The 27775-nt window shown below is 36.2% G+C and overlaps 1 protein-coding gene across 2 annotated transcripts; it reads right to left on the reverse strand.

Annotated features, from left to right (window-relative positions):
- Positions 1 to 1537: 1537 nt before the first annotated feature.
- On the reverse strand, positions 1538 to 27775 carry LOC113227254. Of its 2 annotated transcripts, XM_026460151.1 has the most exons (14): positions 27693 to 27775; positions 24868 to 25015; positions 20898 to 20985; positions 17142 to 17323; positions 16712 to 16902; positions 12840 to 12952; positions 12417 to 12582; positions 11172 to 11452; positions 5717 to 5848; positions 4918 to 5038; positions 4471 to 4589; positions 3497 to 3726; positions 3189 to 3372; positions 1538 to 2718 (listed from the first exon to the last, which is right to left on the reverse strand). In XM_026460151.1, exons 1-14 carry the CDS (start codon positions 27736 to 27738, stop codon positions 2572 to 2574), a joined length of 2148 nt encoding a protein of 715 aa, XP_026315936.1. In that variant the 5' UTR covers positions 27739 to 27775; the 3' UTR covers positions 1538 to 2571. The 2 variants fall into 2 exon arrangements, with proteins under 2 accessions (XP_026315936.1, XP_026315937.1); XM_026460152.1 differs by lacking the exon at positions 27693 to 27775 and having other exon boundaries at positions 20894 to 20985; positions 24868 to 24906.

Here is a 27775-nt window from a genome sequence, read left to right on the forward strand (position 1 = left end):
GGAGCGGGAGAAGTTTACACTTTTTTTTTAAAGTAGAGATCTCACGTTCGTTCACAATCGCATTTGTTAGAAAGTGTTAGCTTCACGAAATATAGAGACAAACTGTTTTTCCGTCCCGTCGATATCATTTACAAAAGTATCACGTCAAATTTCGGTATCATAACCGCGTACGATACCATCTTATACACACATATACAACTTCATTAACTTCACCCAATAGTAAACTGTTCCTTTTTTTAACTGTTCGCAAATGCGATGACAAACAATGTATGTGGCATACAGGCGCAGCAGAAATCACAACGTTCGGGCATTTTGTTTGTATAATTTGAATCTCTGTTTGTTCATAATTGTCTACTTGTATTATACAATGTATTATTACAATTTTGTATTTATATTATTTTACATTTTTAGTTTACAACATCATACATTATTTTATATACAAAACCGCTAGCGACAGCCTGGAATGGTAAACTTAGTACCTTTGATATAATAAAGTCACGTAATGGTGCGTAAAAAGTGCTTTTATGACATGAAAGTAATAAGAATGATACTTACAACACATTTTATAACACCCCTGTTTAAGCATAAGTATGATAACGACTACTTTAGTTCTTATAATGTTTAAACCTTTCTCCTTTATTACACCAATGGTGTGAACTCATGGTAGAGGCATTGTACCTAATATCTATAGCTACAGAAATATAAGGTGCTTATAAAGGCGTATTTTACTATAATATTAGTATATAAAGCAATATAGACCGTAAAATTATGAAACTATGATATTATTTCGATATTTTTTTACATCTCCAAAGTTTCCTTTATACAATAATCAGTCAAAAACACAACCTACATAATTATTTTAAAAATTAGCACCTGTTACACGATTAGTCAAAAATTAGTATCTAATGTAAAAATAACTAAAAGTTTATTTATCTACACACACATCATAAACTCTCTATAATGTGTACATAAAGCATAAAGATAAACTGTTTTGTTAGAACAAATTTCTTATCTGTGAAAATGTTACTATTGCTTCTTACTAACATCGAATTCGATATCATTATGACATTCAAATTTCGAACATCTCTGAAAAACAAAACAATTTGATTGGACCTCAATTCTAATATCAGTCGAGATAAAGTTGTATTTGAAATGAAATGTCAACAGCAAACAATTTTGATAATTTCACACGTTACTTGATATCGAACGATATGATAGTTGGGGCCGATTTTAGTTTATCTATGAATTAAAAATAAAAACTACGGTTGAGAAAAGTTTTTATTTGCTGCCATTTCGCCAGTCGCATGCGGTTCCTGAACACATCAAAGAGAGCTTATTTGTGTAGATAAAGCAGTGTATGTAACTGTACATAATTAGGCATTAAACCACTCGTGAGATGTTTTTATGAAACACGCCTGTCGGCTCGTTTCATACCCTCACTCGCATTTCAATGCAAATGTAACAGCCACATAAACGACTATTATTTTAAAAACAATGTACCTGTAAGAATATTTTTTTGTACTTTCGTTAAAAATAGAAAATTTCTAGCGATATTAAAAATTTAAATATTGTCTATAAAATTTAAATATAAATTTGTCTTTTCAATATCACTGTACGATATTTATATATACATTATATTATTATGGATACTTTATAATTCGTCGCCTATACAGAAAAACATTATAGATCTTCAGGGGATTGCTAGAGAATTTCTTGTATGATCATCTAACGAACCCCTGGTAATCGAGGATCCTTACGTTGTTTAATAGGTTTAAGGGGAGTTCTTCACCTAAAAATAGTCAGCCTATGTATAGTCCCAATGTTGGGGACAGGCCTTCTCTACCAATGAGAGGAGCTTCAGCTATAGTTACCACGCGGGCCCAATGAGGGTTGTAAACGTCATACACTTCATTAGTTGCTTTGCAGTTGCGTGCAGGTTTTCTAATTTCAAATCAAATTTTGCACATAAGTTTCGAAAAGCACAGAGGTGTAAGCCCTGATTCGAACCCGCACCTTCTGCTTGAGTAGCAATAAGTAAAATCGTTAGGCTACCACGGCTTAGAGGATCTTCATCTATTTACTGTCAAGAATAGCAAGTGATAAGATCTTTTCGGTCCTTGTAACTAATAACTTGTAAAGATGTTTCTCGCTGACGGTGAAGGATAATATGAAATCTGCATTTTTAGAAGGTTTATAACCCTTGAAACGTATGTGAAGTTCCCAACCCGCATCTTTAGAAGGTTTGTAACCCATGAAAAGTATATGAAGTTCTCAACCCTCATTGGGCCAGCGAAGCGGAGAGTATAGCCAAAACTTTCTTCTTAGAAGCGATGTAAGAATTGTTAACAATGACCACATATTTCAATTCCAACCCCAATATTATAGGGACTGCCGCTTTTGGGGATAAAATAAGTTCGAGTAGAGAGTAACTCATCATTCAAGACGGGTAAGGTATTTTACTCTGTTAAAATCATCAAATCAAAGTTACCAGTCATTGTCTTGTGCAGTCTTTTATAAAATCAATCGCAAAAGTATCACAATCCTTCTTCAATGAAGAGGTTTTAGTTTCTACTATTGAAAAGCAAACATTATAATCAATACAGGTACAGTAATAACGCAAACTAGATATATTGAAGTGCGGGGCTCACATTCGGTTATGATGACAAACTGCTCGTTCCATAGGCTGTCGTTGTCACGTAGAGGAAGCTCAAGGACTACCTGAAAAGTTGACATACTGAATAGAGTACAACTTCCCAGAAAATTAACTGCAGGGCGTTTTTCCTTCGAACTTGCACGCACAAGAGGTTCACAATACTTGGGAGACCCTCTAATTAGCATTGTGTGGGCTTGGCAGAATACGGTCGAAATACTGTCCTAAAAAAATGCGTATCATCTTGCTTTTATTATGATAATGTCTTGTCTAAAACATAGCCTATTTATTTATTTATTTTATTTATTTTGTTCACAATTAAAAACTTTTTAATTGTGAATAAAATAAATAAAATAACAAAAAGGAACACAAGACAGCGAAAAAAAACCATAAACAGATTTATGTGTTGCTGCCATCATATGCTATCAGGCGTCTAACAAAATAATAAAAAAAAGAAAATAGAAATGGTACTTTACCAACATTGTGGTGGTAATATGAAATTAGGGTTTATTGTATTCGCCATGCTAACATTAGGTACCTTTTGACTGGAAAAAATGTCCAAAGATAAATCACATCGTTCGGTGCTGTTGGTGCACTCGCGTAGTTTTGTTTTAGCGACGTCGTATCTTGTCTTCTGCAGATCGAACCGAGCTCGGATGTAATTGGTCTGCACCTCGTTCTCTGAATTGAATACGAAGAAGTAGTAGCCATTTGCTGGGACTCTGGAATGGAAAAGTGCAGTCTAGAATATTACCACCAAGAATTGAAAAGTACTTACTATCGTCATACCTATTAACCAACCTTACTTGTTAGCGGGTAAAAAAAGTTAAAACCGATGATACTGACCTGTAAGTAAGAGCATTAGCTCTTGCAGCAGCAAAACTCTCCTGATCTCCAGCGTTTCGATTGCATCCCCCATGCGGCGTCAGCGGCAGATTCAGGATCAATCCTTCACACTCCAGCAGTGCCTCCTCGCTGCTTGAGAACGAAGACCAGAACTCTGATTTACTCATATCAAAAGGAGTTGTTTCGTTCACCTTTTTGTGGTCGTCTGCAAAACTATCTGGTTTTAGGTCCTGGAAAGTTAAAAGGTTTAAGGTTGTTGACACAAATTTTCATTCAAACGTCATTTAGTTAAATCAGTGTCTTTTTCAGCCACGTTGGTCGTTGCCGAACAAATAAAAACTTTGCTTTCCTAAAGCTACGTTTTTTCGGAACGCCAACATATTCTGTAACTGAAGGCCACAAGCAAGAACACGGAGAATTGGACAATAAGGTGTACATATAATTTAGGTATAATGACTATAGTCAATCAGTGGTTTCTGTAGTTGCAATAAAGTCTTGAGTAGATTATTGACCATGACTGTTAATTAAAACTAAGTACTTGATTTGATTGGTCTATACGAATTGGTGACGCCATACGATGTAGAAAATTGAATGCACATGTTACTAGAATATTTTTTATTATTCAATTGTCATCTTGTAAATTAAAGTGTTTCTGAGCCAGATCGCTTTGTACGTATTTATGAGACATGCTTCCTGAACAAGTCACAAAATATATCTCATGGTTCCTGTCAATTCTATTTTGTTTCTAAATATTACAGATTTTAGTATAAAGTTTTTGTTTCACTATAGGTAGTTTTAAATCTCGTCAATGGCAAATTTTGAATATCAACATATTTAGATATTCGGGATGCCTTCTTGATATCAGAAATGTCTATAAAATACCGGAGATAATGAGAAGTAATGACATCGCGTCGTTATAAAGATTCGATTGCCATATTATGTCTACACACAAATACCTAATCTTTTTCACTTACTTCTTCACCAGCGTGGTTTCTTGGCTCATCATCTTCATTCAGCTGTTTGGTCAGCTCGATTTGGCCTAGCATCAGTTCCCTTTTAGCTCTCGCTGCCATTCTAGCTTCATGTCTTTTTTCTGTTTAAATTATTAAAAAAATGGATCTGAGATCATAATTAATCTTTATATTGTTTATGACGTGCAATAGACAGTTCAATAAATAGAATAAAAGTTTATTTGCTACCACTTTACACAAACGGAAAATACCTAATTCAAAATTTAGTTCTCAAGTTCCACTGTAGGTTACAAAAGCCCTTTAGATATATGGCGCAACTTGCATTATTATCATCACGTGCATCAAATATTGTGCGCGTGGGCAATTAATTAAATAGTATCATCTTTTATGGGATAGTTCCTTTGACATTTGAGAGATATGTTTTCACGAGCGCAATTAAATAGTACTTACGCTGTCTGCTTGACTTGGTCTTCGCTTCATCTATAGCCTCGACCAGCACTTTTCTGAGTCGATCGAGTTCTTCATCACTGCCTGATACAGCTGCCATGATACTGTCTTCTGTAGTTATTGGCTGGAAATCGAGAATTAAATGAATTGGGTATTTTGGGTTATTACGATTTATGGTATTTTCTATAGTATTATCCTTGAAGTAAATTTGAATGTGTAACTACATTTTCAGGATTATATTACGTTTAATTTGTTTGCAAAGTCTGATGTTTCTCGTTTTTGTTGCCACGGTACATGTTGTAAAACAGCAATGTGATAAAAGCTAAAAACAGAGCTACTAAAATATTTATAACCAGTAGGAATCTACACAGTAGACTAAAATGACGAATGAATGGACTGAAAATCTTTGTTTGTAGAACTGTACGCGATTTACAAGAAGACTTCTTTAAAACTTCAGCTTATCAGCTGATGGCTGGTGGTTGAATTTGTATCAAAAGTCATTCGTTCTTTTTTACACTATACATATGTAAATAAAATATACACTTTTATTAAATTTTATTTATGTAGGGTTATTTGGAAAAGTCTAACACCTCGCAGAATTGATTCATTCGCTCAGTGGAGAGGTCGATTGCACATTTGAAATTACAACAGGTAGTACACCAAAACACCTTAAAGTTAATTTTTGGTAAATCTATTATATTTTGTAAATAGTTATGGAACAAAATTTGCTGTTTGTATTGTTAGTAATATAGTTCTACAAGGTTGTTAGCATTTTACAAGTAACCTTGCATAGTCCACTTACCCCTTCTAGATAAGGTACTCCCATAGATTGGTGTAACTTCACTAGCACTTTCTTTCCCTTATCCCCGAGAGCTTGCAATCTCTTCAGTACGTCTTCGAACACTTCTCTGGAGTTCGTTTCGTCTGTTGCCGTCTGAAATAAAATTACCTTATTGATCATAGAATCATCTAAAATAAACAATATCACGTGTATAATAACGTTACATTATTTATCATAATCCGTTTTTACAATATCGCTATGCTTAAAAGCAGTCTATATCACTATACCGATAATGTTATTAGTATGAACTGGTTTAATTTGAATAGCCTAGATAAATTATTTTTTTCTAATTATATAGTTTTAAACTTCATCTTTTCAAACATGATCGGAAATGTTTGAATACGGAAAGTTTGTCGTTTACGGGCGACTTCTTTCTCGCCAAGGCCTGCAAAGTATATATGAAAATCGAACTGTCTACTTCTCTAAACTTTTATGAACTATGTAAACAGGCAAAATAATTTGTTGGAAAGAGGGTTCTCAGAAGTGGTTCCATTTAAATTTGAAGAAAATATTCCACCACTAAGGGAATTAATTACTTTTGAGGTTGGTTTCTTTAGTACTCTGAACTGATATTATTTTTTTGGCCTTTTTCTTTTTTCGATAACGAAAATGCTACCAAATAAGTTAAAAAAAAATCGAGTTCTTAGGTTTTCACGATTGTTACACATAGGAAATGAAACTATTTTTCCGGATTTAAATCGCGTATATTTGTTTTTTCAAACAAACCGACGTTTCGGGCCCTTTACAGGTCCCATGGTCACGGTTGACTCAAGTGGTACAGTCTTCAACCAGTTATGTCTAATATTGACGCAAACCACCCTATTTTTTCCTATAGTTACAATAGTTATTAATTAAATACCTTATCTTTAATTATTAATACAAAGATCGAACAATCAGAAAAAACACTCAGAAAAAATTCCTTCGATCCGGTCGGATTCGAACCGACGTCTTCTTGCATACCGTGCCAGACGCTATACTAACTAAGCCACGGAACGAACCAACGGACCTCACGAATTTTTCTATGTGCTTGCGTCGTGTCTTTGTACTTGGTCTTTCAACGACTTTTTAGTCGTAGCGCCATCTATGAGAGACTGCAGACTTGTTTACGCGACGGTGTTTGACATCAGCTATATTATGTTCTTTGACGCGGGTACAAATACTTCGCTTTGTTTGTCCAATATAAGAGAGACCGCACTCACAGTCAAGCTTGTAAACTCCTGCATCCTGTAAGGGGATGTTACATTTCACGGGTCTCAGGAACTGAGAAATCTTCCTCAGGGGCTTGAAATAGGTCTTGATAGATGCACACCTGAGGACTCTTCCGATCTTGTCTGTAACACCTCACACGTAAGGTAAGATGGCAGGTCTTCGCTCGACTGTTGGTGGTTTCACACGGCACAATAAAATAAATTTGACATATTTGTCAAATGTTACGTTTAATTTTAATTATAATTTTTTTATTTTTTCTATTAAACATCTTCTCTTTAGTCTTCTATTATTTCCTCACATTGTTTGAGAAAACCACTACATAATATAAATATATCAATCCATTGACTTTAATTGTAAGTCAATGTATCAATCACTATATTTAAGCCTCGGCGGGTACGATCACTGCTTGACTCGTATAATACAAGGACTAGTAACTCGTACTCATCTAGCAATCCCTTACTTCCCGGCCTCTGCAATAGTGTACTATATCCGTTTGGCGAAATTATCTACATCTGAGGAGTATATCATACTGCTCTTTTCTGGTGCGGGGCTATGAGTGTGTTTTAAAAAAAATAGAGTTCAGGGAATAAGGCTGCCTTAAAACCTTAAGACAGCTAATTTTATTATATATAACTGCATTCACAGATTATTTTAAAAGCTTAGTGATGATGAGGTCGACGATGGAATTTCGAGCTCATTTGAGAGGCAATCGTTATTCCAATGCCCTAGCTCTGCGCTTTGTAAGGATAGATAGATTACACTAGAGGCACATAATTAAACTAGCTAGACAGTTAAACATTATAGCAATTACGACGGCAGTACAGGAATTTTCCTGGGTTTAATAATTACGACGGAATTATGAATTAGTACTATAAAGTTATTATTTTATGAGTCAATTTACGCAAATTATTTGCAGACCTATTACTATAGGTTTTATATTATTAGTTATCTACCAAGTGTGTAATTTAAGATTATTATAATCTACAATAAACTGCTTATAGATAACCAGTTCTATAAGAGGAAGAAAGAAACGTTGGCCTTGTCCAACATTGTGTAGAGCTTCTTGTCAAATTGTATGTCCAGGAAAGTACTGCCTATTTATGCCGCCAAGCAGTAATATGAGGCAAGGGTGCTGGTGAAATTAGGGCCTTATCAAGTTATGTCTATCAGGCGCACGCCACTTGGTATCATAAAAGAAAATGGTCATACAGAGTGTTTAGATAATATGAGATTGTATAGTCAAACAACAAACGAGTTGGGTATTTAACTTTATTCTCCCACCAATAGAAATGGTACAAAGGATAGATTTCGGAGGGTGTGCACAGGAACACGTTTTGACCACATCCGTGGTCGAGTGACTTGCATATCGGGTTTCATGTCATTATATCTGAGGCCCCGGGTTCGGTCTCTGGCCAAGTTAATGTAGCAGAACTAAATTTTCTGTATTGTCTTGGGTATTTGTGATGATTTTTATAACATCTAGTGACGGGACGAACAAGTCGTAAATCGCAAAGGTCTTACGGGCATTGCCACTGCGCTTGTCAGACAAGTTGACAAGTCTCATGTGTCTGTAATTTCACCAGTAATCTTACCCCTCAAAACCGGAACGTATTAAGGCTTGGCGGCAGAAATAGGTAAGATGGCAGCACCTCCCTAGACGAACTCTTTCACAAGGATCTCTACTGCTACTAAACGCAATGCAGGACTGCCATGAAGAGGTTCCAGGTTCGATTTCCGGGCCGGGAGAAATATATGTATGGCCTACATTTATTTCTCTCGTGAGTTTGGGTGTAATTTGTGATTGTCTATGTGTATTCCCTAACGCACTAGGGTTATGTTCAGTGTGTGCGTTATTATTTTTATTATTGTTGTTTCCGATTTCCATAACACAAGTGCTTTAGTTCCTTTGGGATCAGAGCAATGTATATGATTTTGTCTAATGTTAGGAATTTTTCCTTTAGTTGCACATCTCACTGTTTCTCTTTCGGTCGACTAGAAAGGCAGGTACACTGGAATGTATTTTTAAGCTGTAGATATATTGCCCATTCTCGAGAACGCGTTTCTTCCTTTACTTTAATGTGGACGGCAAAGAAACAGATCATCTATGTTTGACGAAAACTACAATTTAGAGCTATTCAAGCTTGTACAATCGTAAGTCACATCGTTGTTTGGCATCACCTGATGACCCAATGTTTAATGGAGAGATTTTATCGATTAGTACAGCCAACAGCACACCAAGCTATGCACTTTAGTTGGAATATCGCCTCCAGTGCAACGGAATAAGATTCGTCAATGTAGCTCGTTGTGCTGCCGACTGTACAATAAATTTGTGAGTGTTCATTTTTTGCATTTTTAGTTGGTTCGATTAGCGGCTCAGGTAAACTGTTACCACCTGTAAAAGTTCTGTGTAATTATTCATATTAAGAAAAATAAAGTGTTTCTTAAAGGTAAAATTCGCTACCTTAAGCATTTAAGGCAGTTTCTTTCATGTCCAATTTTTCTTCACCCCGTATACGAAATAGTGTAAGCCCAGAATTTGTTTCATTTTCTTAAACAAAACGTCCATTACATAAACATAATATTTACATTTATTACTTATTTATCTCTACTATTTGAGTAATAACGGGAATATAGCCACGACTCTTTGTTTTACTCAACTTATATGCTTTTATTATATTTTTATGCTCGCAGAAATGTTTTTTATCTTGCAATTTTTATCGTGATATATCGTGTCTCTCAAGGATGTCTATGGGTCGTATTCTAGAACTGTACTTAATGCTCAAGTCAGGATTGCCCTGGAAACACAAGCACTGGAAATACGACCCTAATGGCAGGGACTTGAGTATGATTTCGAGTGCTTTGAATCATACTCAAGTCCTAACTTGAGCATTGAGTAGAGTTCTAGAATACGACCCTGAGACAGGTCTAGTTGGGAGAAAGTTTGCACCACTTGACCTTTCATATAGTATAAAACTTTTCGAAGATGTGTTCCAGCCACAACAAACACTGGCATCTCTACGGCTTTAACCTATAAGGGCAACCGTGCCCAGCAGTGTAACGTATACGAGTCAATATAATTACGTATATGGAATTCATTATAAATTGCCTTCGTTGTCACCGGGAAGTTACTACAGTCGAATACTGGACAGCTTACGCGTGGCGAGCACCATTCTAGCTCGATCAGTGTGCATCGGACACTCGAGTTAATAATTATATCATTATTAATAAAAACTCCTCAAGAAATATCATTTAATGTTCACCCCACATTTTGGTCCTTCAAGCCGGATATAAGAGCTCATTTTCGGCTTTTGGTTTTGACCTGAAGTACGCAAAAACATAATCAGATACTCGCGTTGTAGCCTACGGTTGTTATTAGTGAAAAACTGAGTCTTCCCGTAGCAATTGTGAATAATTGTTGAATATGGCTATAAACAGAGGCGAACGTTCCAAACAAGAACATGCAATATCGTCGCCCAGCTTCATAAGTGGGTTGGCGAGTAAAGCTGCAATGCAATGCACAGAGACAGTTAACTCAATGCTTGGATTTATTACTGGTTCGTGTTGGTTATCAAAACACTAATGAAGTGATCTTGAAATCTGTAGGTCAGAAAAGAAAGTGTCTCCTAATTACTTTTGTGAAAGCACTACGATTGTGACCAGAGATGGGCAGTGGGTTGAAACCCAATCAACATCAAAGCCAAGGTGTTAAAAAGGGTTTTTACCACAAGGGTTGAGGCCCGGCTTAACCCATTTCTGCCCAAAATCGTGCGCAAAAACAGCGAATGCGGAATTTGGTATAATTCCATACTCATTACAAATTTCGATGTAAAAAAATATTTTATTTTATATTATATTTAATCCTGTGAACTCTCACTTAATATTGGGATGCACATTATGATTCGATTTTTATAAAAATCGATTCAAGTGTATATACATTGTCGAGTTTTTGTTTTATAGATTCATTTCAATGCGATTTTCAAGCAAATCGATTCAATGGAAAGGCGAAGTATGTAAATATTTTGTAATAATATCATTGCATTTGAACAAAATTCGATTTACAAATGTATTAGTAAATAGTTTTTGCTCTCAGTTTCGGGAGCTGATTAAAGTTCAACGTTAACAAAGCGCCCGGTTAAAACCTGACTGTGACTGAATAGAATGCAACTTTTAGTTAGTAAATAATGACTGACTTTATTCAATTTCTTACCTCGACCTCCGTAACCTGTTCCACGCTTGCCGCTACCGTAGTCGTAGAATTAATGTTTTCTGGTCTTTTTTCTTCTGTCACTTCACCAATGCCTTCTTCTTTTTCATTTTTAATCTCAATAGTATTGTCTTTGACATCTATAGCTTTATTCAATTCTTTATTTTTAAATTTATCTATTTCTATAATTGAAGTTTCAGGCGATTTTGGATGCTCCGTAGTTGTAGTCTTTACAAGAACAGTATTGGTTTCAATTGAATGATCACTGCTGTTTGCATCTATGCCTGAAATTGAAGATATATATTTTTATAACAATTTGTAATTAATAATTGTAAAGTGCTTTTATCACAGTTGAAGTCATATATACAATAAGAACTGCACGAATCGAATTATGTGAGAATGTTTTAACCTCTCCCTAGAAAAGTTATCATTTTGCAAATGTGGCCTTATTACACAAAGGGTGCGCTTAGAAAATAATTAATCTATCCCATATTCACACATATTTTTTAATTTAAATTTTATAATACTAAGTGATGGGGTGGAGAAGTCGTGCGCCTGGTGGTAAGCGACATGCCTATCCATAACAGTTGCAATGCCACTCGGAGTTTTAAATAGCAAAGATCTGAGGGGCACTGTTACTGGGTCCGTCACCCTGAGACATAAGTTGATAAGTCCCAAGTGCCTGTAGTTTTACCAGCACCCTTAACCTTCCAAACCGGAACGCAGTAATATTCAGTAGTACTTGCCTGGACGAACTCTTTCACGAGCTCGATTGCTATATTATGGTTTACAGAAAAAAAAAAATTAAATTCTGTATAATTGGTAACGCCAGTGATAAAACTTCAAACAATATTCCATAATCGTGAATAGGTAGAATATGTTAGTAATTTTACGTAAAATCGGGTGGTCCACCATTTTCAGGTGAATTGTATCATAATAAGGAAAGCAGTGCAATCTTTGTTATGATATCTCTGTATCAGAATCGTAGATTGGTTTCTTGATTAAAGGAGTAAGATTATAAAATAGAAATGAAATGCTGAACAACCAATTAAACAATCATAAACACGACTACTTTTTGATGTCATGTGACAACCCGCGCTATGCAACGCGAGTGTGCCGCGAGATAATGCGAATGTGTGCATCCGTACAAGTCGCGCTCTACGTTTGTATGGAGTTTCACTATTTGTCTTATTATGATTATACTATGAAAAAGAATACTCAATTATTTCCAAATATTCTGCCACGTACCTTTAAACGACAGCCACTGGCGTTCATCTTTATCAACATTAGTGTCTCTATGTCTATGAAGCCCTGGTACCGCCTCGAGGTGCGACGGAGGTTTGTAGTGCTTCAGTGACTCCTCCTTCGCAGCTTCGCGCAATGCGTGCAAATGCTCCAAGATGGCTCTGAGCTCCTGGTAGGGTAAACAAAATGGAACTTCTATGAATGAGTTTTATTGCTATTTAGCAGAATCATCCTATAGGCGGCAGCAGTACTCCATACACGACAGGACGTGTACTTGGTACAGCTGAAACAACTGTCCCAGCCTTGAACACGTCTTTATAAATAAATTATATTAGAATATGTGACAGTATGGTTACCAATCTAATCGTATCCCATTATAGTGCAGAGGTAGCCCTGATCTCGAAACTTTTCAAATTTCACCCTTACATTTGGATCTTGATCGGTGACGTCTACAGTCGGCACGGTGTCTGATGACGTCACGTTCCCGGTGTTGCTGGGATCGTGGAAACTCACGCCTGACTTGTGGCGTTTCATTGCTCCTGTAAGAAAAAGCCAATGAGTCTATGTAGTACATCTACTAAACTAAAAATTAATTTTCGTTATCGGTTTTGTTTAGACATGAGCAAATTACATATTTTTGATCTCTTAGAAGAATATTTTAGTTATGATACATTTATTTGACATTTTAAATAAATAAGCGATAAATTGCGTTTTCTCAAATATTCAGCATTAAGAACTGTGTTTTTTTATGTATTCCTTCTGTTTGTAGGTAATCCGTATTCGTTCGAATAGCAAAGAATAGGCCGAATATGCCGAATACCGAATGGTAACTGAATATTCGTATATTCGTTGCAACTCTATTTTATAATAATTTTTAAGTTTATTTATTGGATATCACCAAACAATATGTTTGACCACCATGATATTCAATTATTTTTTGTGAAATTACCTTACGAATTTTTCTCTTCTTTTCATATCTTCGTTTTTGGTTTTTAACGATTTTATAGGATTAGTGCAAAAAGAAAAAAACTCCCGAGGGCAGATATTTTTTTTTGTCATGTACACTCAACACCAGATCCAGCTGTAACCTTGTTCGAATATCCATCCAGAGCTACGAAACAAGATCCTTCAATATTTAGTTCGATATGCTGCCGTACGTACTTCTCAGTTATAAAGCTACTATATACATACAGCATGCGCCATGGTCATGCTCGCACCTTAAGAGATTACAGGTATTACGTTTAATATTGAGAGTAAAGAGTTCCTAGCTTGAGGAAGCGTTATCTATAGTACCTATATTGATGTTACGCCTGCTGCTATCGAGAAGTTTACAGATAAGCTTATTTGCATTTCAAGAAATTATAATCTGTCTTTTTTGAACATGGAGTAAAATGACATGTTCATTAGTAATTTTTTCGTGAAAAATAGATACGAAGACTAAGTCTTTACATAGTCCAGTCCAAAGTCATAGTCTAAGTTGAATAATCATTTATTCCATAAGTAGAATAAATTTAGGAAATGAAACTATATTTCGGATTTAAGTCGCGTATATTTGTTTCGGGACCGTCAACCGTAACCATGGGACTTGTAAAGGGCATACATGTTGTTGTTGATATTCTATATTTGCTGTTTAAGAGGTTTATCACTTTTTTTATAATACCAAGTGACGGGACGAACAAGTCGTGAGCCTCGTGGAAAGCGACACAACTGTCCATAACAGTAGCAGTGCCACTCAGAGACTCAAAGATCTGACGGATACTTCCACATACGTTGACAAGTCACGTGCTTTTAATTTCACCAGCACCTTTACGCTTCAAAACCGGAACGCAGAAGTGGTTAAGGTGGCAGTACTTCCCTGGACGAACACTTTCACAAGGAGCTCTACTGATACTGAATAATTAACTAAACAATATACTATTATACTTATATCACTTTCTGCGTACTTGTAGTACCGGTGCGGCTTTTACAGATTGTTTCTATCCATGATTCTTGAAATAAATAATGTAAAGGGTAAATGTGTACGAATGTTTATGTATAAAGAGCAGCCCCTAAAGTTTCTTGTTTATTTTTGTCAGGGTAATCTGCCTTACGAATGATTAATGTTTAATTAATGTGACGCTTTCAAATAGAATTTGATTAGGTACCTACGAAATAAAGATATTTTTGAATTAGAATTGGAGCGATTGTAGTGGTATGTAACTCAATTGTTTGGCGACTCTCCAAATTGGAGTTTTGTTAGTGTAGTCATGTTAGAATGTGGATTTCAGATTTTCATCAATGATTTCAGTAAATGATTCAGGATTGATAATATCAATTTGTTCAGTCGGCAATGAAATAATTACGTAAGTTGATTGCAATTAATTCGTTTATCCACTTTTCATACTACTTAGCTGGAAAGCACAAAAAATGAAACAGATTTAAATGGATTTTAATGTCACGCGGCAAATTCACAGGAAGCGGCCGCGTTCCGTTGTTCACTTTTGAAGTAAGTCTCACAAAAGGCACATCTTGTCAATGCGCGCTTGTTCATAAGGCGTTGACCATCATATTGTCATAGGAGTACATCAGATGGTCATCAGCCTCACCCTCTCTGCGACCTCACCCAGTTTGAGTAGTCAAATCGACGTTCATTATCATCATCATTCATCGTTCAGCCATACGACGCCCACTGCTGGACATAGGCTCCCAACGATCTCCATGACGATCGGTCCTGCGTTGCCTCATCCATCGGCTTCCCGCGACCTTTACCACATCGTCGGTCCACCTGGTGGGGGGCCTACCCACTGAGCGTCGTCCGGTGCGCGATCGTCATTGAAGAACCTTTCCGCCCCAACGGCAATCGGTTCTCCTAGCTATGTGCCTCGTCCACTGTCACTTCAGCAGGGCAATTCTTCGAGTAATGTCGGTTACCTTAGTTCTCCTACGGATTTCCTCATTTCTGATTTTATCACGTATGGAAATACCGAGCATCGCTCTCTCCATTGCCCGCTGAGTGATCTTGAGCCTTCTTATGATGCCCATAGTGAGGGACTATGTTTCTGATCCATATGTGATCACTGTCAGTACACACTGGTTAAAGACTTTCGTCTTGAGACACTTAGGTAATTTGGACGCAAAGATTTTTTGTAGTTTCCCGAACGTTGTCCATCCAAATTGACGTAAGGTTTGTAAACATACCGACATATATATAGACTATAGATATATACACATCTTATCTAATGGCTGCTTTAATACTTCTAGTATCGTTTCTTACTTTGACAAAAAAGAAAGAGTGGAATTTAAGCACTTATCGTGATGGAAATGTTGCAATGGCAAACATGAATAAACACTTCTAACGGTTCTCAATTATAGTTTTTTTGTTGATGCAACATTATTTTTTTATATAGATTACGCGATAAATAGTCAAGTGGTATGAGTTGATGCTTTCCTTTGTAGTAGTCCTATGCGTTGTAAGTATAATACAATATATAAATGCAATTTCTCCGCAAGATATTACAAGAGACTTCGACGTTATTGAATGTCGATGAACTTTGTTCATTGTGTTCCCGCACGTGAAGATTCACGCGGAACTGTGTTATTTATATAACAAAAGCTAATAACCTTATAATTTAATTGTTTTCGGGAAATCAAACATCTTCTGTTCGGTAGTTTACAATAGGCTACCATCGCTTTAACTACCATCATTATAACTATGTCACCTAACTTTTTCTTTTTTATGTTTTCACTTAGTCTTAAGATATTTCACTATTTCTTTCTGTAAGCGATTTGCACTGTTGAATTAATGTTAATACTTTTCCTCTTGCAAGTTTTTTTACTCTGTAATAATTTTATTGTGCATGTAGTGTCGGTCTATAACTGACTGTGCACTTAGTTTTAAGCTTTTGCATGTATGTTTCTAACTTATTGGTGTAACAATTGTTGACTGACCAAATAAATTAAAAAAAAAAACTATTACAGAAATAAAAATACCATGAAAAAATATATATTTCGGACGCGTAAATTTTTGAATATGTGTAATATGAAGTTACCCAATAGATATAGTAGCAGTACTGCCACCTTACCTATTTCAGTCACCGAGCAGTAATGTGAGTATTACGGCATTTCGGTTTCTGATTTGGGAGGGGTAAGGGAGCTGGGGAAATTACAGGGGACTTGTTAACTTATGTCTCAGCGTGACGGACGCAGTGGCAACGCTTCTCAGATGTTTGTGATGTGAGAAGCGTGTCGCTTACTACCAGGCGCACTAATTGTTCGTCCCGTCACTTGGTGACATAAAAAAAAGAAGAAATTTTGCTTACCAGGCTGATTAGCTTTTCCATCAATCTTCTGCAGTTCTTGAAGCTTTTCCTTCATCATAGTGTCGCTCAGCAGACCTCGTCTATTTGCTTCTAGCAGCTCGTCGACTTCTTCCGAGGAGTCGTCTCCAATATACGCGCACTCTTGTAGGTGTTTGTATCCTTTTATCATTATTAGTGAAGCTCCTGGATAGCTGGAAGTGTAGGGTTGGTTAAGAAATTTATAGGAACAGCTGCTATAATCTGATCTAGTTCCAAAATCGAAAAGAATATGAGCTATATTTGAAATAAGAACATCTCAAACTAATCCCATGTCACATATTACAATGTGCTTTTTAATATAATACAGCTTTGTGAACATCAATGGGTGAAATAGGACACCTATTGTGTTGAAGAAATGGATATATATCTACATCATTTTAAATCCGCTTACCTTACACATGCAGAAACAGTAACAGTAGACCCTTTCAATAGATAAAAGCCCCAATATTCCTTCATGTCGTCCTGAAGCTCAAGTTCTCTGGTCATCGACACCGGCACTAGGTCTTCGGTGAAGTGCGGCTGCCCTGGTACCACGAACGCGTTGAACGTCGCATTTGAACGGACCACTTGACGCTGGAGAACAAAGAATCGACATTAAACAACACAACTCGGTACAAGCACCATCTTTCTTTTTAATTCAAATAATTTTAAAAGATTTTAATATTCGATAAATATTTTTGTTCGAAAGTCATCCTGCACTTTGATGCCGATTTATGCGCCGGTCAGTGTACATAAATATTAAACAGGAAAATCTAGAAAGTTAAGAACTGAAAATAAATTCATAGCTGATAATGTTTCAATGTCATTAAAGTATAATTCTATCTAAATAATAAATCTTTAACTCATATTATACGAGTTACAAAAATAGTAAACTCAGCGCTTTATTGACCACCTATCATGGTTATGTATCAATCAACCTTAAGTACGGTAATATTTTTTGTATCCAAAACTCAATAGTATTGTATTGCTAGAAGTATCTTGACATAACCAGATCCTTTAAAAATTCTGGCTTTATTATCCAAACGCCATCCCAAAATATTCAGAATTGTCGCTGTACTCGGATTTGGAACTTTACCTGAAATTGGAACTCTGTACCGTGAATTGACTCCCCCGTATGTGACTTAACGCCTATAAAATATCATGGACTGAGACTGCATGTCTACCTACCTAAAACTACCAAAAGAAATATTCACCGACAACGTGGTTGTATGATTTAAACCTTTGCTTTTTCCTTAGCGGAAAGAATTATAAAAAATAACCTTATTTATTTCAATTCGTCACACCGGCTCGCCTTTTTGATCAGCTACAAATTATGTCATGCAAAACTGTTCCACGTGAAGATTGTAGTTGTTACAGCTTATTATGTTTTACATAAAATTCCGACTATTACAAATTGTAATAATTGTGTAGAAAATGAAACTATTTTTCCGGATTTAAATCGCGTATATTTGTTTTTTCAAACAAAGCGACGTTTCGGGCCCTTTACAGGTCCCATGGTCACGGTTGACTGAGGTGGCACAGTCTTCAACCAGTTATGTCGAATATTAATGCAATCAATTTATTATTTAATGCAGTTCAATTTATTATTAATTACTACTTAATAAAAATTAATTCGAAAGAAGCCACCGAGATCACGAAGTACAAAACATTTAACCGTGATGATGGTTTTAATTTGTCCAGTGCATGGAATCCGGTCCTTAATGCGTGCAGTAATAAAAACAAAAACACCTCGAGTTCAGTTTCGCGTGTGGATACAGTGAGTGTGGTTTGTGTGAAAAAAGTGAGTGACAATGGTAACGCCACAACAAATCGCGATGAAGGTAGTCGTCGACAGCGCAAGAGGGTAGACAGATATGTCTGCTCTTAATGCCGAAGCTCTGATACATCTAGAAATGACAAACCTCCACAAGGACACTAAGACTCATCAGGCCACATTATAATCTACAGGACATGCGGTGCCAGTAGTGCGTGACAACCTTTTCAGGTATTTGCTATTAAATAACGGCCTTATAAAAAAACATACGATACACCTAAGAATAATATAGTGTAGAGAATGTGCTGATTTGTTACACGATACGTAGTACTTTACTTGATCGTATAAAATCCCGTAAACAGAATTAAATAAAAGTAGTATAAATTGAATTGTTTAGGAATAAAATTTCTACCTTTGCACATAATTTTGATATGGCGCACTACTCATTCTATATATACGAAATTATAATGTACCTAAGAAGAGAAGTCTTTACTGTAAATACTAAACTAAATGTTTCTGTCACCCCGCTCCGCAGCCGTACCGGTCATTTGAGAACAGTCCCTCGACGCATGACACTTGCAGAGAAAAACCCGCGTGTCATCGGACCTACTTACTATGAGCGTTTACCCGCTACTCTCAGACTTGAACCGTCTGACGAAAGATTTGGGCGCCGGAAGAGAGACCTTTTCTTGAAAAATCCTTTATACTCTGTAAATTAATTTATGGACCTAAAATTGTAACGATATTGAGTATTTTCTATTTTAATTTTTACCGCATTGACATACTCTTGTGTAATTGTTATCGACTTATGACGATCCTTGATGGAGAATGATATTTGATATGTAATGTAAAGAGAAAATATTAATTTTTGTAATTACTGTGTATTTTTCTTATAATTTTCATTTTTGTCTGACGATCTCAATATAATTTCTTATACTTCGACATGTCGTGCAATTTATACTGTAATGTTATATTTGAGAAATAAATGAATCTGAATCTGAATCTATGGAGATATTTCTCTTTAAATACTGCAGAGAACCTACTAAAACTTGGTTTTCAACTGATGCCCTATAGTTAGTAACGGGCTTTATACAGACACTCTAGCGCGCGTGATACAGCAATCGTGAGCGATTGAGCGCGCGTGTAAAGACGTTGGAAGGAAAAGGGAAAGACCGCGACTGATGAGTTTCACGCGGTCTAGTTTAGCTTTTACACGGATGCTGTTTCCGCTGTAACAAAATCAAACACGAGAAATCGCGCGCGAAAGATCGTTGGTTTAAAAAACTCGTGGTACACTCCTGATCACGAGTGCTAGAGTGTTTGTGTAAAGGGGGCTAATGAATATATAAATCACTTTCCTACAAGGAAACGTCTGTGCCAGTCAATAGGATGTATTTATAGGTTAATACCGCACTGATAACTATAACTATTTATCATGACGAAGCGTCAAGCTGATACCACTTATGTCACAGTTCTAGAATTTGATTTGTTATTTGCAAACTTGATGTTTATTGACATTTTAATTGGAATTCTGTTTGCGAAATGTTCCTATTGACGCTACTGTATTGTTGCAGTCTTTAATCTATTCAAGACTGTGTGAACTGCGTACTAAATGTCCCTTTAATCTCTTTAGAGCTCCCACAGACTGCAGATTTTCTATCGGCCGTTAATTCAATCGGTCGGTTAGTCATCGATATCGGTATGTATTAACTTAAGTTTTTTTTATTATATTTTTTTTCCAATACAGTCACTATTGTTAAGGAAGTAGACATACGTTGACAAGTCCCACGTGTCTGTGATTTCACCAGCAAGCGTCGATGCAAACGTGCGACTGCATCAGACAGTCGCCTTATGTCGAATATTTATGTGCGAAAAATCTGTATAGGTTTATGCACATTATTTTGTTTTGTTAAATTAATTAATACATTAAAATAAATAAATTAGTTCATTGATTTCAAACGTGCATTCCGTTTGCAGCGCTTAACGTCGCCGCGTGTATGTGTAACCGCTCTAAAGGGAGGGGTAGGGTAGGGTAGGGTAGGGTAGGGCAGTACTTCCCTGGTCGTACTCTTACTCAAGGTGCTCCACTGCTACTAAAGTAGGTTAGTACGTACAGACTAAGTGTGCGCACTGGTAACGCAATCCGATATCGTCGGATAAAAAGTCTATAAGTTTCAGGTGGCCCACGACGCAAGTGAGCGTAGCTTAGCGAGAGAGTATCGAATTTTTTATGATTTATTCTAAAGACGCTCTTACATTATAGTACAGAGATCAAAGCGTGGTGATTCCGGCAAGCACAATATATTTGTAAAAGTCGGCAGCTGTCGTATCATATGCCTGCCACTATTGAGTACAAGTATCTTCCAGTGTAGGACAATGAAGTTACACACCTACCTGACACCATGTGGGGGAGATTTTGCTGTCAATGAGCCTCATGTCCGTCATGCTCATCGGATACATTTGTCCGCTGAACACTTTGTACCTAGAAAAAGGGAACAGAGTTAGAATAGAACGAACGGCTGCATATAAAACTACACATTGATGGATTTTTTCGGTTTCTCTTGAGGTGATATTCGGATAAAAGTGTGTAGCTTGATGTGCTGTTGGCTGTACAATAATCTACGATGCGTTGCATTACGAAAGTCCGAATGACAATGAACACTTTTATAACTTTAATTAACTCTATATTTATAATTATTAAGATGAGATCGAGCACTTAGAAAAAATTCCTTCGATCCGGCCGGAATCGAACCGACGTTTTCTAGCATACCGTGCCAGACGCTATACTAACTAAGTCACGGAATGAACCAAATACTAAACCGAAACACTTTAATAGATTTCTTATAGATGGGGCTACGGCTAAAAAGTCGTTGAAAAACCAAATACAAAGACACGACAACAAGCACATAGAAAAATTCGTGAGGTCCGCTGGTTCGTTCCGTCGCTTAGTTGGTATAGCGTTTGGCACGATATGCTAGAAGACGTCGGTTCGAATCCGGCCAGATAGAAGGAATTTTATCGAAGTTTTCGATCTTTGTATTACTAATTATAACAAACTAGTGGAGTAATTTCACAAAAAATAATTGAATATCAATTCAATAAAATTTCAAATAACTCTATATTTGTTTAGAAAAATGTTTAACGGAGGCATAACCGCCTACCTTGAAGTTCAGAGTATGACGATTCTTTCTTGTTGGAAGACGGTACCTCAGTATTGGTCCCAATTAAATTAGAAGAAAATATTTCACTTTAAGGGTGGCAAACTAGGGGATGAGTCCGGTTTCGCGCACTTTCCGTAAATTGCAAAGTTTGAAGTCAGTTTCCTTTTTTTTTAAATAAAAATTATATTTAAATGACTTGCAGTTGAAACGTCACGTTGTACGGAACGCATTGGTATAGATTTATCTTTGTAGATAACATTGTATAGATTGTTAATCATTTCCATCGCTTCAATAAAATAAATAAAATACCTAAGTTTATTTATTGTTTTAAATTATTCTTTAAGGGAAAGTGTCCGTTGACAAAGATAACATAACATTAATAAAATAATAATCTCTGAACGGTGCCGAATAAAACACGGCCAGACTGCTGTGTGGACGTTCGTTTACTTTAATACATAAAAACAATATTGTATAAATAAATTATAGGCAATATGATAAGCTATGTATAAGGGCCGGTCTTTATTAATAATACACATATCAAACGGAAGATGTGATAAAAACCGACTTAATAGGTGTGTCCCCGGAGAAGCGAGAAAAACTGTTTTGTTAAATCAAATAGTTTAGGTATTTACTATCAAATAAAGATCTTATAAAAAATATACGACACACATAAGGATATTGTCTAAAGAATGTGCTAATGTATTACACGATAGGATGTCCTTTACCCGTTTATATAAAATTCTGAAAACAGGCTAAAATACAAGTCTAAAACCAATTATTTAAGAATAAAATATCTTACTTTGTACGGGGTCAAGAGCACGTCACGCTTGACACCTTTTTTTTTTGTTAATCCGGGGGAATCTGCTAACACTTAAATCCAACTATATGTCGCTTACGATAAGAATGGTCCAAAGTACAAAGTGTCAAGCATGACGTGCTCCTGACTGTACATAATTTTTATATGGAGATATTTATCTTTAAGTACTACAAGAACCTGCTATATTTTGGTTTTCAATTGAAGCTCTTTTAGTTATTAAATTCACATTTATCTTAACACGTTCCCTGTGTAAGCATCGTATATGGTGCATTTCGAGGTCCAAACGATGCGTTATTGCATCACATATGAGACATATGAGAAATTTGACGTGTCATCTTTATTTACTTGCACGTATGGACCACATAAATTGTGACAATTAACATGTGGTTACCGGAAGACTTTTTAACCAATGTTGCACTGTCAAAATAAAACACAAAAAACATTGACTTACAATTATATGGACGTCGGGTCCGCGCTAAAAAGTGTCCGAACTTATAGGGCGTTAAAATCGTATACAGAGCGTCATTCACGCTTTAGTCTTCGTTTGTTCGGCTGACAGCGAAGCAAGCATAATTAGACAGTACTGCGATGACATTACAATTTAAATTCAACGTTTTAGCTTTTTCATATTCCTTTACATGTCACTACGTTTAAATAGGCTGACTTGAGACATTTTTTTCGTGGTTTTTGTATTAGACCCGTCGTCCATTTATTTGTAAGTCAATGACAAAAAAAGAACTAGTACGTGAATGCACCATTAATATGGCATTAAGTAAAGAAGTCATACGTGCGTGTATCACATATGGGGCACTTGGGAAAATTGAGAAAATGGGAAGGGAGTTTATGGGAATGATTTTTTCATCCATAAATGTATTATATATACCAATTTCGACGTATTTGCAAAATCAAAAAATTGCACGTGAGGATCAATTTCTTATTTCCAGTTACACAGGGAACGTGCTAATGCAAATTGCCCAGCGGTTTAGTAGGTTGGATCTGTGTCAAATATTCTCCGCCTGTTCTTATTTCATTCATATTAATTTACAGCGCGCGGATTGCGAGACGCGAGGGGCGAGCCCCCACACCTCATCTCGCTCGCGTTGGAATGCCTCGCCTTAATCACTTTTACCGGTTTCAGTATGAACATTCTTTGGTGAATTAAAAGCAAAGTATTTCAAATTAATAGCTCAGAATAAGAAGTTTTGCATATTTACTTATTTATAACCTGTAACCCTTTCCAATGTATAACAATCGTGAAAACCTAAGGGTACGTACAGATCTGGCTAATGCGCTTATTGCGAAAGGTTCGCAAGCTGCACACGTGCATTACGCAGTACGATCTGTTCGCGTGCCGTTCGCTTGCTCCTCGCGCGCCATATTATGCTTCCTTGCCTTGTGTGCGATATGTCTATAGAGACTCACTTAAGAATCGACACTACTTCAGCTCCAATAATAATACGGTTCATTTTGTTGGGTCGAGCGGTGTTTTTTAACCGACTTCAAAAAAGGAGGAGGTTCTCAATTCGACTGTATGTTTTTTATGTATTTGTGAACCGATTTTCATGATTCTTTTTTTGTTGGAAAGGGGGTAATTCCATAGTGGTCCCATTTTATTTTGAAGAAAATCAACCACCTCAAAGGGTGGCTGTTCACGCATGAAGATTCATTTTTATAAATAGCGCCTGACTTTAATTTAGGAGCAATTACTTTTAGCAATTATTTAGTTGATTTTGCTATTTCTCCAATCAAGGCGTTTTTCTATCGATATACTTTGAGTAGTGTCGTAGTGAGAACCTATTTTTATTATCTCCAGTATCACGTCCTGTATAGTGGCGAACTAGGGGATATTTCAATGAAACTTAGCAAATAGATGTAATTCCACGTACTTTTGAGGTCGGTTTTTTTAGTACTCTGTACTGCGATTATTACAAACAAATTAAAGCCATTTCAAAAATGGATATCGTATACTATACGTGTTCCATTTACTTCAGTTGATACAAAATAAATCATTGGTATATGCAAAGTACTTATTTAATACAGCGCTTTTTTGTAAATTTTCAAGGTAAGTTTGTGTCTTTTTCCTATCGTGAAAATTTTTAGACCACCATATACTAATCAGTATATATTCTCAATTTTATTATATATTTTGTTCAAAGTGATTAATTTGGCACTTTCAATGTGATGTGGAATCAACCAAAGCCATGTGCAACACACGTGTAACGTATTCGCAGCGAATTCGCCACATTCGTACGTACCCTGAGAAAACAATAAAATTTCAAAAAAAAAAAACCTTTGAATGAGAGAGACTACTGTCATGAATTTTATACAAAATTATGTTATGTCATAGTGTGTATTGTGTACAAAGCGTACAATCAAAATTTCTTACCTCAAGTACATCGGCACGAGTAAGAACAAGCTGGGCAGGAATATTATGAGAGCGATCAGCCGGCACAGTCTGATCGGACCCTTGAAACAGTTTCTGTTTGCGAGATTGCAGGGCCTTGTGCGACGCACCCTAGGGACATGGATTCCCGCTGAAAATAGTACCATAATTTATAGCATAGAATACAGTGTGGGGAAAAAAGTCTTTGTAGCGGTAGAGCTCTTTGGGAAAGAGTTTGTCTAGGGAAGTACTGCCACCTCACCTATTTCATCCGCCAAGTAGTAATGCATTATTGCGTTTCTGTTTTGAAGGGTAAGGGTGCCGGTGTAATTAGAGGCACGTGAGATGTCAACTTATGTCTCAGGGTGACGGGCGCAGTGGTAGTGCCCCTCAGATCTTTGCAATTTAAAGCTCTGTGGCACTGCAACTGTTATGAACAGGCATGTCGCTTAATCACCACTTACCATCACGACTTGTTCGTCCTGTCACTTGAATAAAAAAAATGAAAAAAAAAAAAACAATAAACAACGTTGTCATATAACATTCTGTCAATGGTTTGAGGTTTAGTATTGATCGATGATTTAGTTTTAATCAATTGTTTTGTGATTATCATAGTATAACAAGAGCAAATAGGGCAACTCCTGCCTATTCGGGGACTCTTGGAGCGCAGCATTGTCACATTATCATTGTAGTAATACATAGCTTGTACATATAATTTGAAAACATTATAGTTATTTGTTATGCAAGGCTGCAAAGTTGTTGTTTGTCGCTTGTATTGAAACCAGAGCAAGCGTAAGAAGCTAAGATTAAAAATAGATATCTGAGCAAAACAACTTTGCTACCGATCGAAACACACAACTTTTCATCTCTAGCGATGAAAAGGGTAGATGAAAGAAAAACTGTTGAACTATGAAAAATCAGTTTTTTTATTGAAAACAAAAAGTTTATCTTCGGATGCGTTCTGAATTTACACCTCATCAATTTTTATTCTTGCTTGTACTTTTATTTTGTGTGATTAAGTGATTATTGAAATTATTTTAGTTCCTCGACGAATTAAAATAATTTAGTAAACACTATTAGTTGTCATCATTGACTTACAATTATATGGACGTCGGGTCCGCGCTAAAAAGTGTCCCAACTTATAGGGCGTTAAAATCGTATACAGAGCGTCATTCACGCTTTAGTCTTCGTTTGTTCGACTGACAGCGAAGCAAGCAAAATTAGACAGTACTGCGATGACATTACAATTTAAATTCAACGTTTTAGCTTTTTCATATTCCTTTACATGTCACTACGTTTAAATAGGTTGACTTGGGACATTTTTTTCGTGGTTTTTGTATTAGACCCGTCGTCCATTTATTTGTAAGTCAATGGTTGTCATCGTCAATTTAATGTCAACAACAATGAGAATAAAATATACCAACGGATTCATCTAAAGAAAGAGTTAGGTGCACCACAGTCCATCGTCAAGTTCGAATTTCAAAAACCTTCTCCACGCTAGCGTGTAAAAAACGCTTTCGCGCGCAGATTTCTAATGAGAAAGAAAGCCTTTCCGTGTTAGTGAGGTGAAAAGGTATTTATCACGGTATCATCGTGCTGTATTGAAATAACATTTGTTAAATATATTACTTACATATTAATATTTTTACACGTCGACGACAACATTCAGACATCGAAACCGCTAGATGGTTTATTTCGACTTTCACAGTTTTATGATATACGTCATTTTGCTTTGAGATAATGCCGCCGATATTATTAGAATCTTTGTCCTGAGAAACGTGCGGTTAGGGCAATTTACAATCTGGCCCTCAGAGTGTCTTTGAGAGATAAGTTTAGAGATTAAAATTCTTACACTAGCGTCACAGTACAGTGCAATTTATGGTAAGAAGAATAATAATACGAGGATTAAAAATAAACTAGCTGTTGTTGACAGTCTTTACAAAGTCACAAATTCATATAAGAGGTAATGTATACGCTTATATAATAAGACTTTCTGCGTACTTGGATGACAAAAATCCGTGGTAGTGACCCATTTAGTACTCTTACAGTATTCTCGGGCTAAGATGTTTGAAATAAATACTGTAAATGATAAATCGACACATCCGTAGAACAAAGGTCTATGTGTAAGACTACTTGTTCTCAGGACATAGTACATTTCGTTCGTTCTTCTTCGCTGTGGATGTCAGATCGACCTTTGTTCGATTTTGTATTTCCGAAATTAAATAAGATATATAAATTCTCAAAACACCTTTACGAAGGCCTTAGTTTGAATAAGGAAATTATTCTCGTAACGTACTTATTTTCTTTTCGCTACATAACCACATCGGACTCTGTTCTTCGGATCCCCCTAGAGTTTCTTGCTCATTCTCCTCAGGGGAATCTGCCTTTTAATCAATATGACGATTATAAGCGTAATTTGCTTACCTATGAAACAAAGATGATTTGGCTTTGAATTTGACTTATTTTATATCGAGCGAACGCTCCAGTTCTAGAATGAATGGCGCGTGTCATGACTCACAGTGCACCACGAAATTATGCGCATTTTTTGTGCGCGTGCACACATAAAAGCCGCGTTACTAAGTTTGTGTAGACGTAGAGTTACACTTGCCTTGTTATACTATGGTACTGTCCACTCATATGTGTATTTCTTCTTTAAAGTTTAGTTAGTAAGTAGTGGTCATTCGTGCTTAAAAAAGCTAGATTTGTTTTGTTTCGGGAATTTGAAACGGTTTATTTTACCACCATTTAATTTGTACAAAAATAGCTAGATAGATAATTAGATAATTAACACTTATATCTTTTTATTTAGAATGAGACCCAGGCCTTACCTTCCAAAGGCACTAATTCCTGTGGATCCATTGCGTTTTGTTCCATGTTTGTTCCTTAAATTCATATCACAGCACTACTAAGC

Source organism: Hyposmocoma kahamanoa, unplaced genomic scaffold (assembly GCF_003589595.1).
Source record: "Hyposmocoma kahamanoa isolate Upper Pololo Valley unplaced genomic scaffold, ASM358959v1 204, whole genome shotgun sequence".
NCBI lineage: Eukaryota > Metazoa > Arthropoda > Insecta > Lepidoptera > Cosmopterigidae > Hyposmocoma > Hyposmocoma kahamanoa.

Coding starts and splice junctions, on each gene's coding strand:
- LOC113227254 (XM_026460151.1), bottom strand. CDS start 27,738: ATGGAACAAAACGCAATGGATCCACAGGAATTAGTGCCTTTGGAAG. Junction 11,453..12,416: donor CCAGTGGCTGTCGTTTAAAG/GTACGTGGCAGA, acceptor CTTCAATTTCAG/GCATAGATGCAAACAGCAGT. Junction 2,719..3,188: donor ACATTTTTTCCAGTCAAAAG/GTACCTAATGTT, acceptor TCAACTTTTCAG/GTAGTCCTTGAGCTTCCTCT.